Below are 11,789 nucleotides of genomic sequence, written 5' to 3' on the forward strand. Positions count from 1 at the left end.
GCCATTAGCCGTGGTATATTGGCTATATACCACAAAGCCCAGAGGTGCCTTATTGCTATTATAAACTGGTTACCAACCTTATTAGAGCAGTAAAAATAAATGCTTTGTCATACCTGTGGTATATGGTCTGATATACCACAACTGTCAGCCAATCAGCATTCAGGGCTCGAACCACCCAGTTTATAATCATCCAGAAGTGACTTTGTCAGCTTTACACTCAATTTTAGAGCTTGGTGCTTCTCACTCAATTTTAGATAGTTTCGGATGATTTGGACATCATCCACGAAAAATGCTAATATCTACACCATGACTTAAATGGGATTTGTGCCACAAATGCTAAAACGTTAGCATTTGGAAACAGTGCCAGGGAAACTAAACCAAAGCATAGATTGCTGTCATACCTTGTCCATAGATTGCTTACAAGGTAAAGAAACCAATGTGTCATTTTATAATTACGGTGGACTATCCCTTTAATGTTACATACAATACCTGAAACATGCACTATGCAGAAAAAGCTCCTGCATTTTCTGGTTGCTAAAATTCTAATAGTTAGCCTAATTTCAGTTTATAAAAATAAAAAAAATAGGCAAGTATAGTGTAGAGAGTCATTGTACCATCTAAATGCTGTGAAATATGTATTTTCAGCTGTTTGAAGCTGGTGTACACAACGGAAGTAAAAGACACAAAAATAAACTTAAGAATAGGAAGCATAAAAATTGTGCACATAGAACCGATCTACTGCTTCTTAGACTTGCTTTCAATGACAATGACAGATCTATACCTCATATTTCTATGTGAATTTGGTCGGGTTGCTCAAAAAGTTACATATTGCAGCTTTAAATGTACACTTAGTGTTCAAAACATTAAGAACACCTGCTCTTTCCATGACAGAGACTGACCAGGTGAATTCAGGTGAATGCTATGATCCCTTATTGATGTCACTTGTTAAATCCACTTCAATCAGTGTAGATGAAGGGTAGGAGACAGGTTAAAGAAGGGTTGAAATGTTTGTTTTTGACAACTAAGACATGGATTGTGAATGTGTGGCATTCATAGGGTGAATGGGCAAGACAAAAGACTTAAGTGCCTTTGAACGGGGTATGGTAGTAGATGCCAGGCGCACTGGTTTGTGTCAAGAACTGCAATGTTGTTGGGTTTTTTCACGCTCAACAGTGTGTACCAAGAAAGGTCCACCACCCAAAGGACATCCAGCCAACTTGACACTGTGGGAAGCATTGGAGTCAGCATGGGCCAGCATCCCTGTGTAACACTTTCGACACCTTGTAGAGTCCATGCCCCTACGAATTGAGGCTGTTCTGAGAGCAAGGGGACGACGACATTTAAACAGGGGAATATTTGTTTGAAAAGCTGTTTAATGTACAGAAGACAGGTGGTCTATTCACCTGTAAATGCACACTGGACATGTGAAAAGATCACATGTGAAAATGACATTTGACACTTGAAAAAAAGCAATTGAACAACATCTCAACCATTACCATCACCTGTAAATGCACACTGGACATTCACAACACGTGTGTAGTGTAATACCAGGCGACAACACCGCGTGTAATAGATACCAATCCACTTGCTGATACCAATCCAATGCGTTTTCAGGGTGAGACGATTTCAACCTTTTGGCTTTCCATACCCAGTGTAGCCCCAATGTTAGGCTACTGGAATTCAGTTGTGAAAAAATCACCTGCCTAATTGGGAAACCACAGAACAGGCTCAACTTGCCCGCCTGCCATAAATGCCATAAATTGTCCATCATTTACTTCAACAATGGGGATTTTAGGCTTACTGGAATTCTTTGCAGTTTTGTTGTTTTCAGAAAAAGAAAACAGCCCAGTTCACTTGTCCCAGGTAATATGGCAACCATTAAGGTCAATCCCTGGTGAAGACATAATGTTGTATTCTAGGTGCGGTACTGGAGGCTTTACCTGTTGACGTTGGTATTGGGAATTGGGGGATCATTTCAATTGGGGATGCAAGTTTCCATCATGGCTTCTCCAGCTGAGGTAAGAAAGAATACTGACGGCCAGCTCTGAGCTCTGCAGTGTTCAGTATTTCCACGTGAGGAGCTAAGGGATCAAAGTTAATGTACACAATGCATAATATGAGTAATAACATATGGATTACAACATCTGGCCATGCCATTGCCATCAGGAATAAACATATTATTCTTTGAGCCAAATCTCATTGTAGTAAACCAGTGTCTCTCCCTCTCTGTGTGTCTGTAGCACATCCAGAGCTTTGTGAACCAAACCTGGCTGAGGAGGTATGAGGTTCCAGTAAGCGATTCAACCAAAATGCTCATCTGGTCTTTCATAGTGTCTGTGTTCAGCCTGGGAGGATGGGTCGGGGCTATACACAGTGGCAGCCTCCCTGTCACCTACGGCAGGTCAGACACTGTACACGATACACACACCAGTGTACCCCAGGAAGTGTTGTTTTTATACTAGCTAATAAGGATACTCCGAATGTCTCTTCTGTCTGGATATGCAGGAAGAAAGCCCTGCTGTTCAACAACATAGTGGCCCTCGTAGCCGCTGTACTGATGGTCTTCAGTCGCATGGCCAATTCCTTTGAGATGATCCTGCTGGGCAGATTTCTCTATGGATATAATGCTGGTATGTGTCTGTTTTGTCTCGTGTGTGTACTTTATTGTGAGAATGTCGGGGCAGCCTGTGGTACTAGTGTTTGTAACATCTCTTGTGCCTTTCTATCTGGCCTCTCCCTCCTCTGTCACTCTCTCTCTCTTTCTCTCTTACTCTTGTTGTCTCCCTCTCTCCTCTCTCTCTCTCGCTCTTTTCCTCTCAGGCCTGGGGTGGAACGTGCACCTGATGTATCTGGGCGAGAGTTCACCCAAGAAGCTGAGAGGATTCCTGACCATCACCATCAACATCTTCAATAACCTGGGGAAGGTCATGGGTCAGATTGTTGGAATCAAGTCAGTACCATTAATGTTATAGTTGACCGTCCTGAGTCTTCTCCACTTTAGATCGAATCTACTCACTCTCACGTGTCCCTGTCCTGGCCATTGGCATGTATTCATGATGCCAGGGGAAGCCAGGCTTCACCAAAAAATGCAACAAGAAAAAAACATAAAATAATGGTCAAAAAGAGTATGATACTGTTGCCACTCGTAGCATTGAATGCATTTGGCCTCCCTTGCATTTGGCCTCCCTTGATATTTTTATACAATAATAGCGTTCAGCTCAACTGAGTGAGCTCATCTGTGAATGGTCCTGGAACACCAAAACAAAGTATGAAGGGAAGCCAGTTTGGATTTGGCCTCACACCAATCACATCAAGTCAAACGTCATTGACAGAATTTTTTTTTTTATTGTTGCATCTTGTTGTGTTGTTATCCTCCAGTGCCTAGCTAGCCAGCTAAAATTGTTCCTTTCATAAATTAGCCATGGATGGAGATAGGGATTTGGACTTGTTGTTTTACTTAATTCTAAGTACTGGCCAGTGATTATAACGGCAATTCTGATCCAACCACAAATTCATACATTGTTCCTCTGGTCTGAGAGGATGGAAGTTTAATATGTAGCTAGATGTAGAAGGCTAATGTTAAATAGCTGGCTAAGCGTTGCCAATGAAAGGAAGTTAGGCTAGCGAGCAAACCTTTTAACCAGGTAGCCTAGGACAACAAAAACTAAAATAGTGTACTGTATGACAGTTTCGTCAACATGAAAGAGAGGAGGATGGCATTGGCGTTTCTCTACAAGTAGGGTGAGTCAACATGTCTTTTCTACTTACAAACACACACACACACACACACAGAAATTAGTACCATTGACGCCCACATGACATTTAGCTTATGTTGATTGGACTAAATAGTTTTGGGAATCTTTTAGTTGTCACTGTACTAGACTAAGCATAGGTGATTTGATGATGTTGAAATGGTGCTGGAATACTGGAGGCAGCTCCTGTTTTCTTTGCGACTTGCCACTCTGTGGTTCTAAATCAATAGTTGTTTAGTAGTCAGAAAATGTCGGAAACATTAACTTGCTTGACCATGCTGTAGGTCGTGTAACTGTTTGTTACATGCAATATGATTTGTGGACTTCACCGGACAGAGGTTGCTCTCCGGTTTTGTGATGAAACAAAGGTGTGGTTTAATTTATTCTGCCACTGTCTCTTCTTATTGTCTCGGCCTTAAGCCTATACTCTATATCACTGTGGCAAGGCGTGTAGGTTATAGAGCAAACAGTTATCCCAACACATAGGTTGTATTCTGTCTTTTTTCTTACCTTCCCCAGTGATTTTACCCACGCACCATTACTGGTCCTTGCCAAACTGAAATACAAGATTCTGATTACTCTAAATGTCATCGTTTTGTGAGCACGACGTGCAAATGACAAAGCTCTCGATGACAAAGAATGTTTTGACGAAACAATTGTGTAAATTTCCAATTTAGTTGCAGAACTTTGTCAAGCTAGAAAGTTCAAATATCAAAAGATGTAAGTATCGGAATCAAACTGTAGGAGGAAGAGACTCAGTATATTGGAATGGGTCAAGTCTCTCACTCACTCACTCACTTACTCACTCACTCACTCACTCACTCACTCACTCACTCACTCACTCACTCACTCACTCTGTCTCACTCACTCACTCTGTCTCACTCACTCACTCACTCACTCTCTGTCTCATTCACTCACTCTCTGTCTCACTCTCTGTCTCACTCTCGGTCTCACTCACTCTCTCTGTCTCACTCACTCTCTCTGTCTCACTCACTCTCTCTTTTTCTCTCTCTGCAGGGAGCTGATGGGTACCGATGACATGTGGCCCTGGCTCATGGCCCTTGGTGGCCTCCCTGCCATCCTCCAATTTGTGACCTTGCTATTCTTCCCTGAGGCTCCCCGCTACCTATACATCGACAAGGGAGACACTGAGGGCTGCAAAAAAGGTATGCGTCCAGTCCAGGCATGGTCTATAACATTACATTACAGTCAAGCACATCACAGGGAGGGGGGAGGGTTTGTCATGTTCTTGTTGTATTTATCATCTAATTACGTGATTTTAGATAATCAAATATTTTAAGGTAATCAGAGAAAGTAAGTTTTCTATTGCTTTGATTGATCACTAAATTATGAATCTTTGTGTGTGTGTGTGTGTGTGTGTGTGTGTGTGTGTGTGTGTGTGTGTGTGTGTGTGTGTGTGTGTGTGTGTGTGTGTGTGTGTGTGTGTGTGTGTGTGTGTGTGTGTGTGTGTGTGTGTGTGTGTGTGTGAATGTGTGTGTGTGTGTTTAATAGCCCTGCACTGGCTGTGGCAGGAGGATGACCTGCAGATGGAGATGGATGAAATGGGGAAGGAGAGAGCGAGCATGCAGGGCCAGAATGTTAAGACCATTTGGGATGTGCTGACTTCTCGCTGTGTCAGGTGGCAGCTGCTGGTTCTGGTCATCCCTTGTGCCGGCGTTCAGTTCTGTGGGTTTAACGCGGTGTGGCCAATACCCTTTTCAAACTATTATGCAGACCGAAGCCATTCTATGCTGGCTCAGATATTTTCTTTTCAAATTGTTCTCTCCAGCACGGATCCAGCGTGGATGTGTAAACAGGCCAGCGCAGTACAATTCAGCTCGGTCCAAAACGGCAAAATATTGATCTACGTTCATGGCAATTATACACTACCGTTCAAAAGTTTGGGGTCACTTAGAAAACTCCTTGTTTTTGAAAGAAAAGCACATTTTTTGTCCTTTAAAATAACATCAAATTGATCAGAAATACAGTGTAGACATTGTTAATGTTGTAAATGACTATTTTAGCTGGAAACGGCTGATTTTTTATGGCCAATAAAAAGAAAAGATTAAGATGGGCAAAAGAACACAGACACTGGACAAAGGAACTCTGCCTAGAAGGCCAGCATCCCGGAATCTACTCTTAACTGTTGACCTTGAGACTGGTGTTTTGCGGGTACTATTTAATGAAGCTGCCAGTTGAGGACTTGTGAGGCGTCTTGTTTCTCAAACTAGACACTCTAATGTACTTGTCCTCTTGCTCAGTTGTGCACCGGGGCCTCCCACTCCTCTTCCTATTCTGGTTAGAGACAGTTTGCGCTGTTCAGTAAAGGGAGTAGACACAGCGTTGTACCAGAGCTTTAGTTTCTTGGCAATTTCTCGCAAGGAATAGCCTTCATATCTCAGAACAAGAATAGACTGATGAGTTTCAGAGGAAAGTCATTTTTCTCTGGCCATTTTGAGCCTGTAATCGAACCCACAAATGCTGATGCTCCAGATACTCAACTAGTCTAAAGAAGGCCAGTTTTATTGCTTCTTTAATTAGAACAACAGTTTTCAGCTGTGCTAACATAATTGCAAAAGGGTTTTCTAATGATCAATTAGCCTTTTAAAATTATAAACTTGGATTAGCTAACACAACATGCCATTGGAACACAGGAGTGATGGTTGCTATGTAGATATTCCATAACAAATCAGCTGTTTCTAGCTACAATAGTCATTTACAACATTAACAATGTCTACACTGTATTTCTGATCAATTTGATGTTATTTTAATGGACAAAAGACAAGGACATTTCTAAGTGAGCCCAAACTTTTGAACGGTAGTCTACATTTAATGTAAATGCGTTATAATTGACTGATAATGTCATTCTGTACTCTTAATCAAACTTAAGAACTGTTCCAATTTTCCAGCTAAGCCCCCTTCTTGCTCTACCTTTTGTCGTTCTCCTTTCATCTCATCGTCTCCACAATTACCCAAAATGACCCAAAATGTGTTCTATAGATTTATTTCTACGCTTTCGACATCTTCCGTGAAGCTGGAGTAGCAGAGGACAAGATGCATTACCTTTCCATTGGCATCGGAACAACAGATCTCATCACCATCACTCTCTGTGTAAGTACCATACCATAGGTCATAGCAGAGAATACCATCACTGTCTGTAACTGAGCCGAGTCCTAAAAAGTGTTTCAAATTGAGAATCTAGGCTTAATCTGTGTCCGGAGGACTTCCTTTCCCTTGACCTTTTCCCTTGACAAAGCCTTGTTGTCCCACAATCAGTCTGTTGTGTCCATAGATATACTCACAAATGTTAATAATATAAATGATAATGTTTTGTTTATGTAATTTATATTGTTTCGTTTCTATAATGTGTTTACAATACATTACGGGTTGTGTTGTGTCCCAGTCTCTGTTGATAGACCGCGCGGGCAGGAAGATGCTGATGGGCTATGGCTACCTGTTGATGGGAGTCATCATGTCCGTCCTGATTGTTATGCTGTCTATCAAGGTAACTAACAGGTCAAACCCTCAGGGCTTTTCTGGGTTGTTCTTTCATATTATAATAATATATGCCAGCTGACATTTACTCACAAAGTATGTGGATTTCATAAATTGGTCATAACATAACATCTTCATCTACAGTAGGCCACAACAATAGACACACATAGTCTGCTTAAACTAATAACACACAGAAAATGATACGTTTTCATGTCTTTATTGAACACACCGTGTAAACATTCACAGTGCAGGGTGGAAAAGTATGTGAACCCTTGAATTTAGTAACTGTTTGGCCCTCCTTTGGCAGCAATAACCTCAACCAAACATTTTCCATAGATCAGACCTGCACAACGGTCAGGAGGAATTTTGGACCATTCCTCTTTACAAAACTGCTTCAGTTCAGCAATATTCTTGGGATGTCTGGTGTGAACTGCTCTCTTGAGGTCATGCCACAGCATCTCAATTGGGTTGAGGTCAGGACTCTGACTGGACCACTCCAGAAGGCGTATTTTCTTCCGTTGAAGCCATTCTGTTCTTGATTTACTTCTGTGTTTTGGGTCATTGTGCCGTTGCTTCACCCAACTTCTGTTGAGCTTCAATTGGCAGACAGATAGCCTAACATTCTCCTGCAAAATATCTTGATAAACTTGGGAATTCATTTTTCCGTTGATGATAGCAAGCTGTCCAGGCCCTGAGGCAGCAAAGCAGCCCCAAACCATGATGCTCCCTCCACCATACTTTACAGTTGGGATGAGGTTTTGATGTTGGTGTGCTGTGGCTTTTTTCTCCACACATAGTGTTGTGTGTTCCTTCCAAACAACTCAACTGTAGTTCCATCTGTCCACAGAATATTTTGCCAGTAGCGCTGTGGAACATCCAGGTGCACTTTTGCAAACTTCAGATGTGCAGCAATGTTTTTTTAGACAGCAGTGGCTTCTTCCGTGGTGTTCTCCCATGTACACCATTCTTGTTTAGTGTTTTACGTATCGTAGACTCGTCAACAGAAATGTTAGCATGTTCCATAGATTTCTGTAAGTCTTTAGCTGACACTAGGATTCTTCTAAACCTCATTGAGCATTCTGCGCTGTGCTCTTGCAGTCATCTTTGCAGGACGACCACTCATAGGGAGAGTAGCAACAGTGCTGAACTTTCTCCATTTATAGACAATTTGTCTTAGCGTGGACTGATAAACATCAAAGCTTTTAGAGATACTTTTGTAACCCTTTCCAGCTTTATGCAAGTCAACAATTCTTAATATTAGGTCTTCTGATATCTCTTTTGTTCAAGGCATGGTTCACATCAGGCAATGCTTCTTGTGAATAGCAAACTCACATCTTGTGAGTGTTTTTTATAGGACAAGGCAGCTCGAACCAACATCTCCAATCTCGTCTCATTGATTGGACTCCAGGTTAGCTGACTCCTGACTCCAATTCACCTTTGGAGAAGTCATTAGCCTAGGGGTTCACATACGTTTTCCAACCTACACTGTGAATGTTTAAATGATGTATTCAATATAGACAAGAAAAATACAATAATTTGCTATGTTTGTCTATTGTTGTGACTTAGATGAAGATCAGATCAAATTTTATGACCAATTTATGCAGAAATCCAGGTAATTCCAAAGGGTTCACATACTTTTTCTTGCCACTGTATACATGTACATGATGTGATTCCTGCTGAAATTGAACCCACAGCTTTGATGTTGCTGGTGCCATGCCATAGAAGAAGTTCCAAGCATGAGATCCAATACAGTTCTTTGTCTCTCAACAGGACCTGTACTCATGGTTTCCCTATGTTAACATCGCCCTCATCTTCTCTGTCATCTGCGTTTATGGACTAGGACCTTGTGAGTTCTCAAAAAATGATAGTCCCCTCATGAGTCATATTTCACAAGTCACACCTGTGGTCTGAGTGGTTTGTGATTGTGGCTAGCTAAGTGAGCTAACCCCAGACGGAGTTATTTGTCATGGTACTAAATTCTCTTCCTAGCTGGAATAGCCAGCACCCTCCCTGCAGATATCTTCCTGCAGGCCTGGAGACCGTCCGCTTTCGTCATTAGCGGCTCCATCAACTGGTTAAGCCTGTTCTTGATTGGGATGTGCTTTCCCTTCATAGTGGTGAGATACTTACTGGTCTAAGTCTTCATGCACACACTTGATGATTGGAACATACCCTTTTTTCACAATGGAAACTAATCGAGCCGAGCCAAGTCAAACTGTACTGGGCTGGCCTGGTTACACATCCACCATAATTGCTCGGACTGTGCTGGAAAGGACAGTGTAAAAAGAAAATATTCAAACGAGCATAGTATGGTTCAGGTCACCCCCTATAGTGTGAATCAAGCATTAGAACACACTGGACATACTGTAGCAAGCAATAAGCCTGCTTTTTACTGAAAATAAAATAAATATGATAAATGCTCATGAATTGTGGTAGACGGTTTCTGAAAGTCTTTTTTTCTGTCATATGCAGGCTAATGGGCTACGTGTCCCTTGACAGACGGTCAGTGAGTTACTGTAGATCCTGGTCCTGGGGACACAAAGGGGTGCACATTTTAGTTCTTGCCCTAGCACTACACCCCTGATTCCACTTGTCAACTCATCATCAAACTTTTGATTAGTTGAATCAAGTGTGCTTGGGCTCATCAGCGGCTCCATCAAGAAACACTGCTGTGGATCTATGGATCTGTTTAACATTGGTATTTGTGTGCCCCATGTAGGATGGACTGGGCCAGTTCTGCTTCCTGATCTTCGTAGCATACTGCCTCTTCAGCGCAGCGTTCGTACTCTACTTCATCCCAGAGACCAAAGGCAAGAGCACGGTGGAGATCATGGAGGAGTTTAACAAACTCAACTACAAGAACAGGGGAACAGACACCGAAAAGGCTGACTTTGTTATGGCAACGAAATTTTAAAGAAATGTATTGAGTGGCTTGAGCGATATTGGTACACTCTTAGAAAAAAGGGTTCCAAAAGGGTTCTTCGGCTATCCCCATAGGAGCATCCTTTTTGGTTCCAGGTAGAACCCTTTTGGTTCCAGGTAGAACCCTCTGTGGAAAGGGTTCTACATGGAAGCCAAAAAGGTTCTACCTGGAACCAAAAAGGGTTCCTCAAAGGGTTCTCCTATGGGGACAGCCGAAGAACCCGTTTCTTCTTTTATGGTTGTAGATAGCACTTTTTTTTATAAGAGTGTATGCATAGAAGTGTTAAGAGATGTTCTTTGTTTAGTTGTTAATTTGAATGTGGCTTTACAGCAAAAAATCTGTCATAACGCTGTTCTTACATTCTAGTCGGGGGTCCTATATAGGGCTGTGGTGGTCATGAAATTTTGTCAGCAGATGATTGTCAAGCAAATAACTACCGGTCTCAGGGTAATTGACCGTTAATGAACATAAATACATTTAGCATCTCCTGGCTTCCACTCATAGCCTACAAGCCTAATGCAGACCTTTGGAACATCTACATTTTAAAAAAAGTCTAATAAATCCATGTAATATTGCCTACACCATCACAATAAATCCATTATTTATTTTAGACAGGTCTAAAGAAACGTGATATGAAGAAAATGTAGTCAATTTCAGAAGAACATAATAGCATACTCTGAGTTGTCCTTTTGTTAGGCCCTGATCTGTGTATGCCATTATTGCTGTGGGCTACACTAGTTCATTTAGCAGACAAGATTTGCTTAGAATTCCGTGGCATTATTCTATATTATTTCATAGTATGAAGAATACAATTGAACATAGCTGAATAAAATAGAAATTATATTTTCTCCAAAGGATTTGAGGGAGTGTGCGCATGTGGCTATTCTGTGTTGAGTGGTTAACAAGGAAACAGCTACTCCTATATGCTTACTTTAGAGTTGTTTATGTTGAACTATTCTGTGCGAGAAATAAATATTCCAAACATAGTCTGAGACAGTTGTGGGATACGATAGATCCCAAATAAATACAACCACTATCATGAAAAACCTGTTTTAAGCTATGAGCCTGACGCAACAGATGAGAACGTTTAGCTTAAAATGTTGATAAACAATTAGGCTATTTCTTCACATTATAAGCGCAGCAATGCGCGCACTATACAACGGATTTTGTAAAGCGGTGTCAATTACATATTACCTTGTAATGAACATTTAAAAAAGTATATTCATATCAAATCAATTTTGGAATGTTTATGCTATCCAGGTCAAAGGGAAAGTTCAACTGCTGTTACGTGTGTGATAGGGTTAGCATACAGATATAGTGGATGATATTGTAACAAGGCAAAAAATATAAACAAATAAAGCTATCTATAGCTACTGTATGTTGAGAGAGTATTCTACTGTATTTGTAGATCATTTCATAAAGCTATATTGGCAAATGATCCAACTGTCTGTTGTTTTGAATGGTGTGTAACATTGAATTGTTTAGAACAGGTTGTGATAATAAATGATGTATCCTTCTGTTAGATTGGAAAATAAATGATCGAAGTTAATAAATGTCTACAGGCTTTCAACTTTGGTCCCGTGCAGTCTATCATTCCATAGACAACCTTCATCAACACC

The 11,789-nt window shown here is 41.2% G+C and overlaps 1 protein-coding gene across 2 annotated transcripts; it reads left to right on the forward strand.

Annotated features, from left to right (window-relative positions):
• The first annotated feature begins 2,520 nt into the window (after positions 1–2,520).
• Positions 2,521–11,740, forward strand: LOC139562428 (solute carrier family 2, facilitated glucose transporter member 11-like). Of its 2 annotated transcripts, XR_011672352.1 has the most exons (7): positions 2,521–2,630; positions 2,821–4,918; positions 5,265–5,452; positions 6,753–6,863; positions 7,156–7,257; positions 9,018–9,364; positions 9,967–11,740. XR_011672352.1 is itself a non-coding variant. In XM_071380150.1 (6 exons), the coding sequence occupies exons 2-6, from the start codon at positions 4,777–4,779 to the stop codon at positions 9,156–9,158; spliced, it is 684 nt and encodes a 227-aa protein (XP_071236251.1). In that variant the 5' UTR covers positions 2,521–2,630; positions 2,821–4,776; the 3' UTR covers positions 9,159–11,740. The 2 variants fall into 2 exon arrangements, 1 of the variants encoding a protein (XP_071236251.1); XM_071380150.1 differs by having other exon boundaries at positions 9,018–11,740.
• Positions 11,741–11,789: the final 49 nt, after the last annotated feature.

This window comes from Salvelinus alpinus, chromosome 2, assembly GCF_045679555.1.
Source record: "Salvelinus alpinus chromosome 2, SLU_Salpinus.1, whole genome shotgun sequence".
In the NCBI taxonomy this organism is placed as follows: domain Eukaryota; kingdom Metazoa; phylum Chordata; class Actinopteri; order Salmoniformes; family Salmonidae; genus Salvelinus; species Salvelinus alpinus.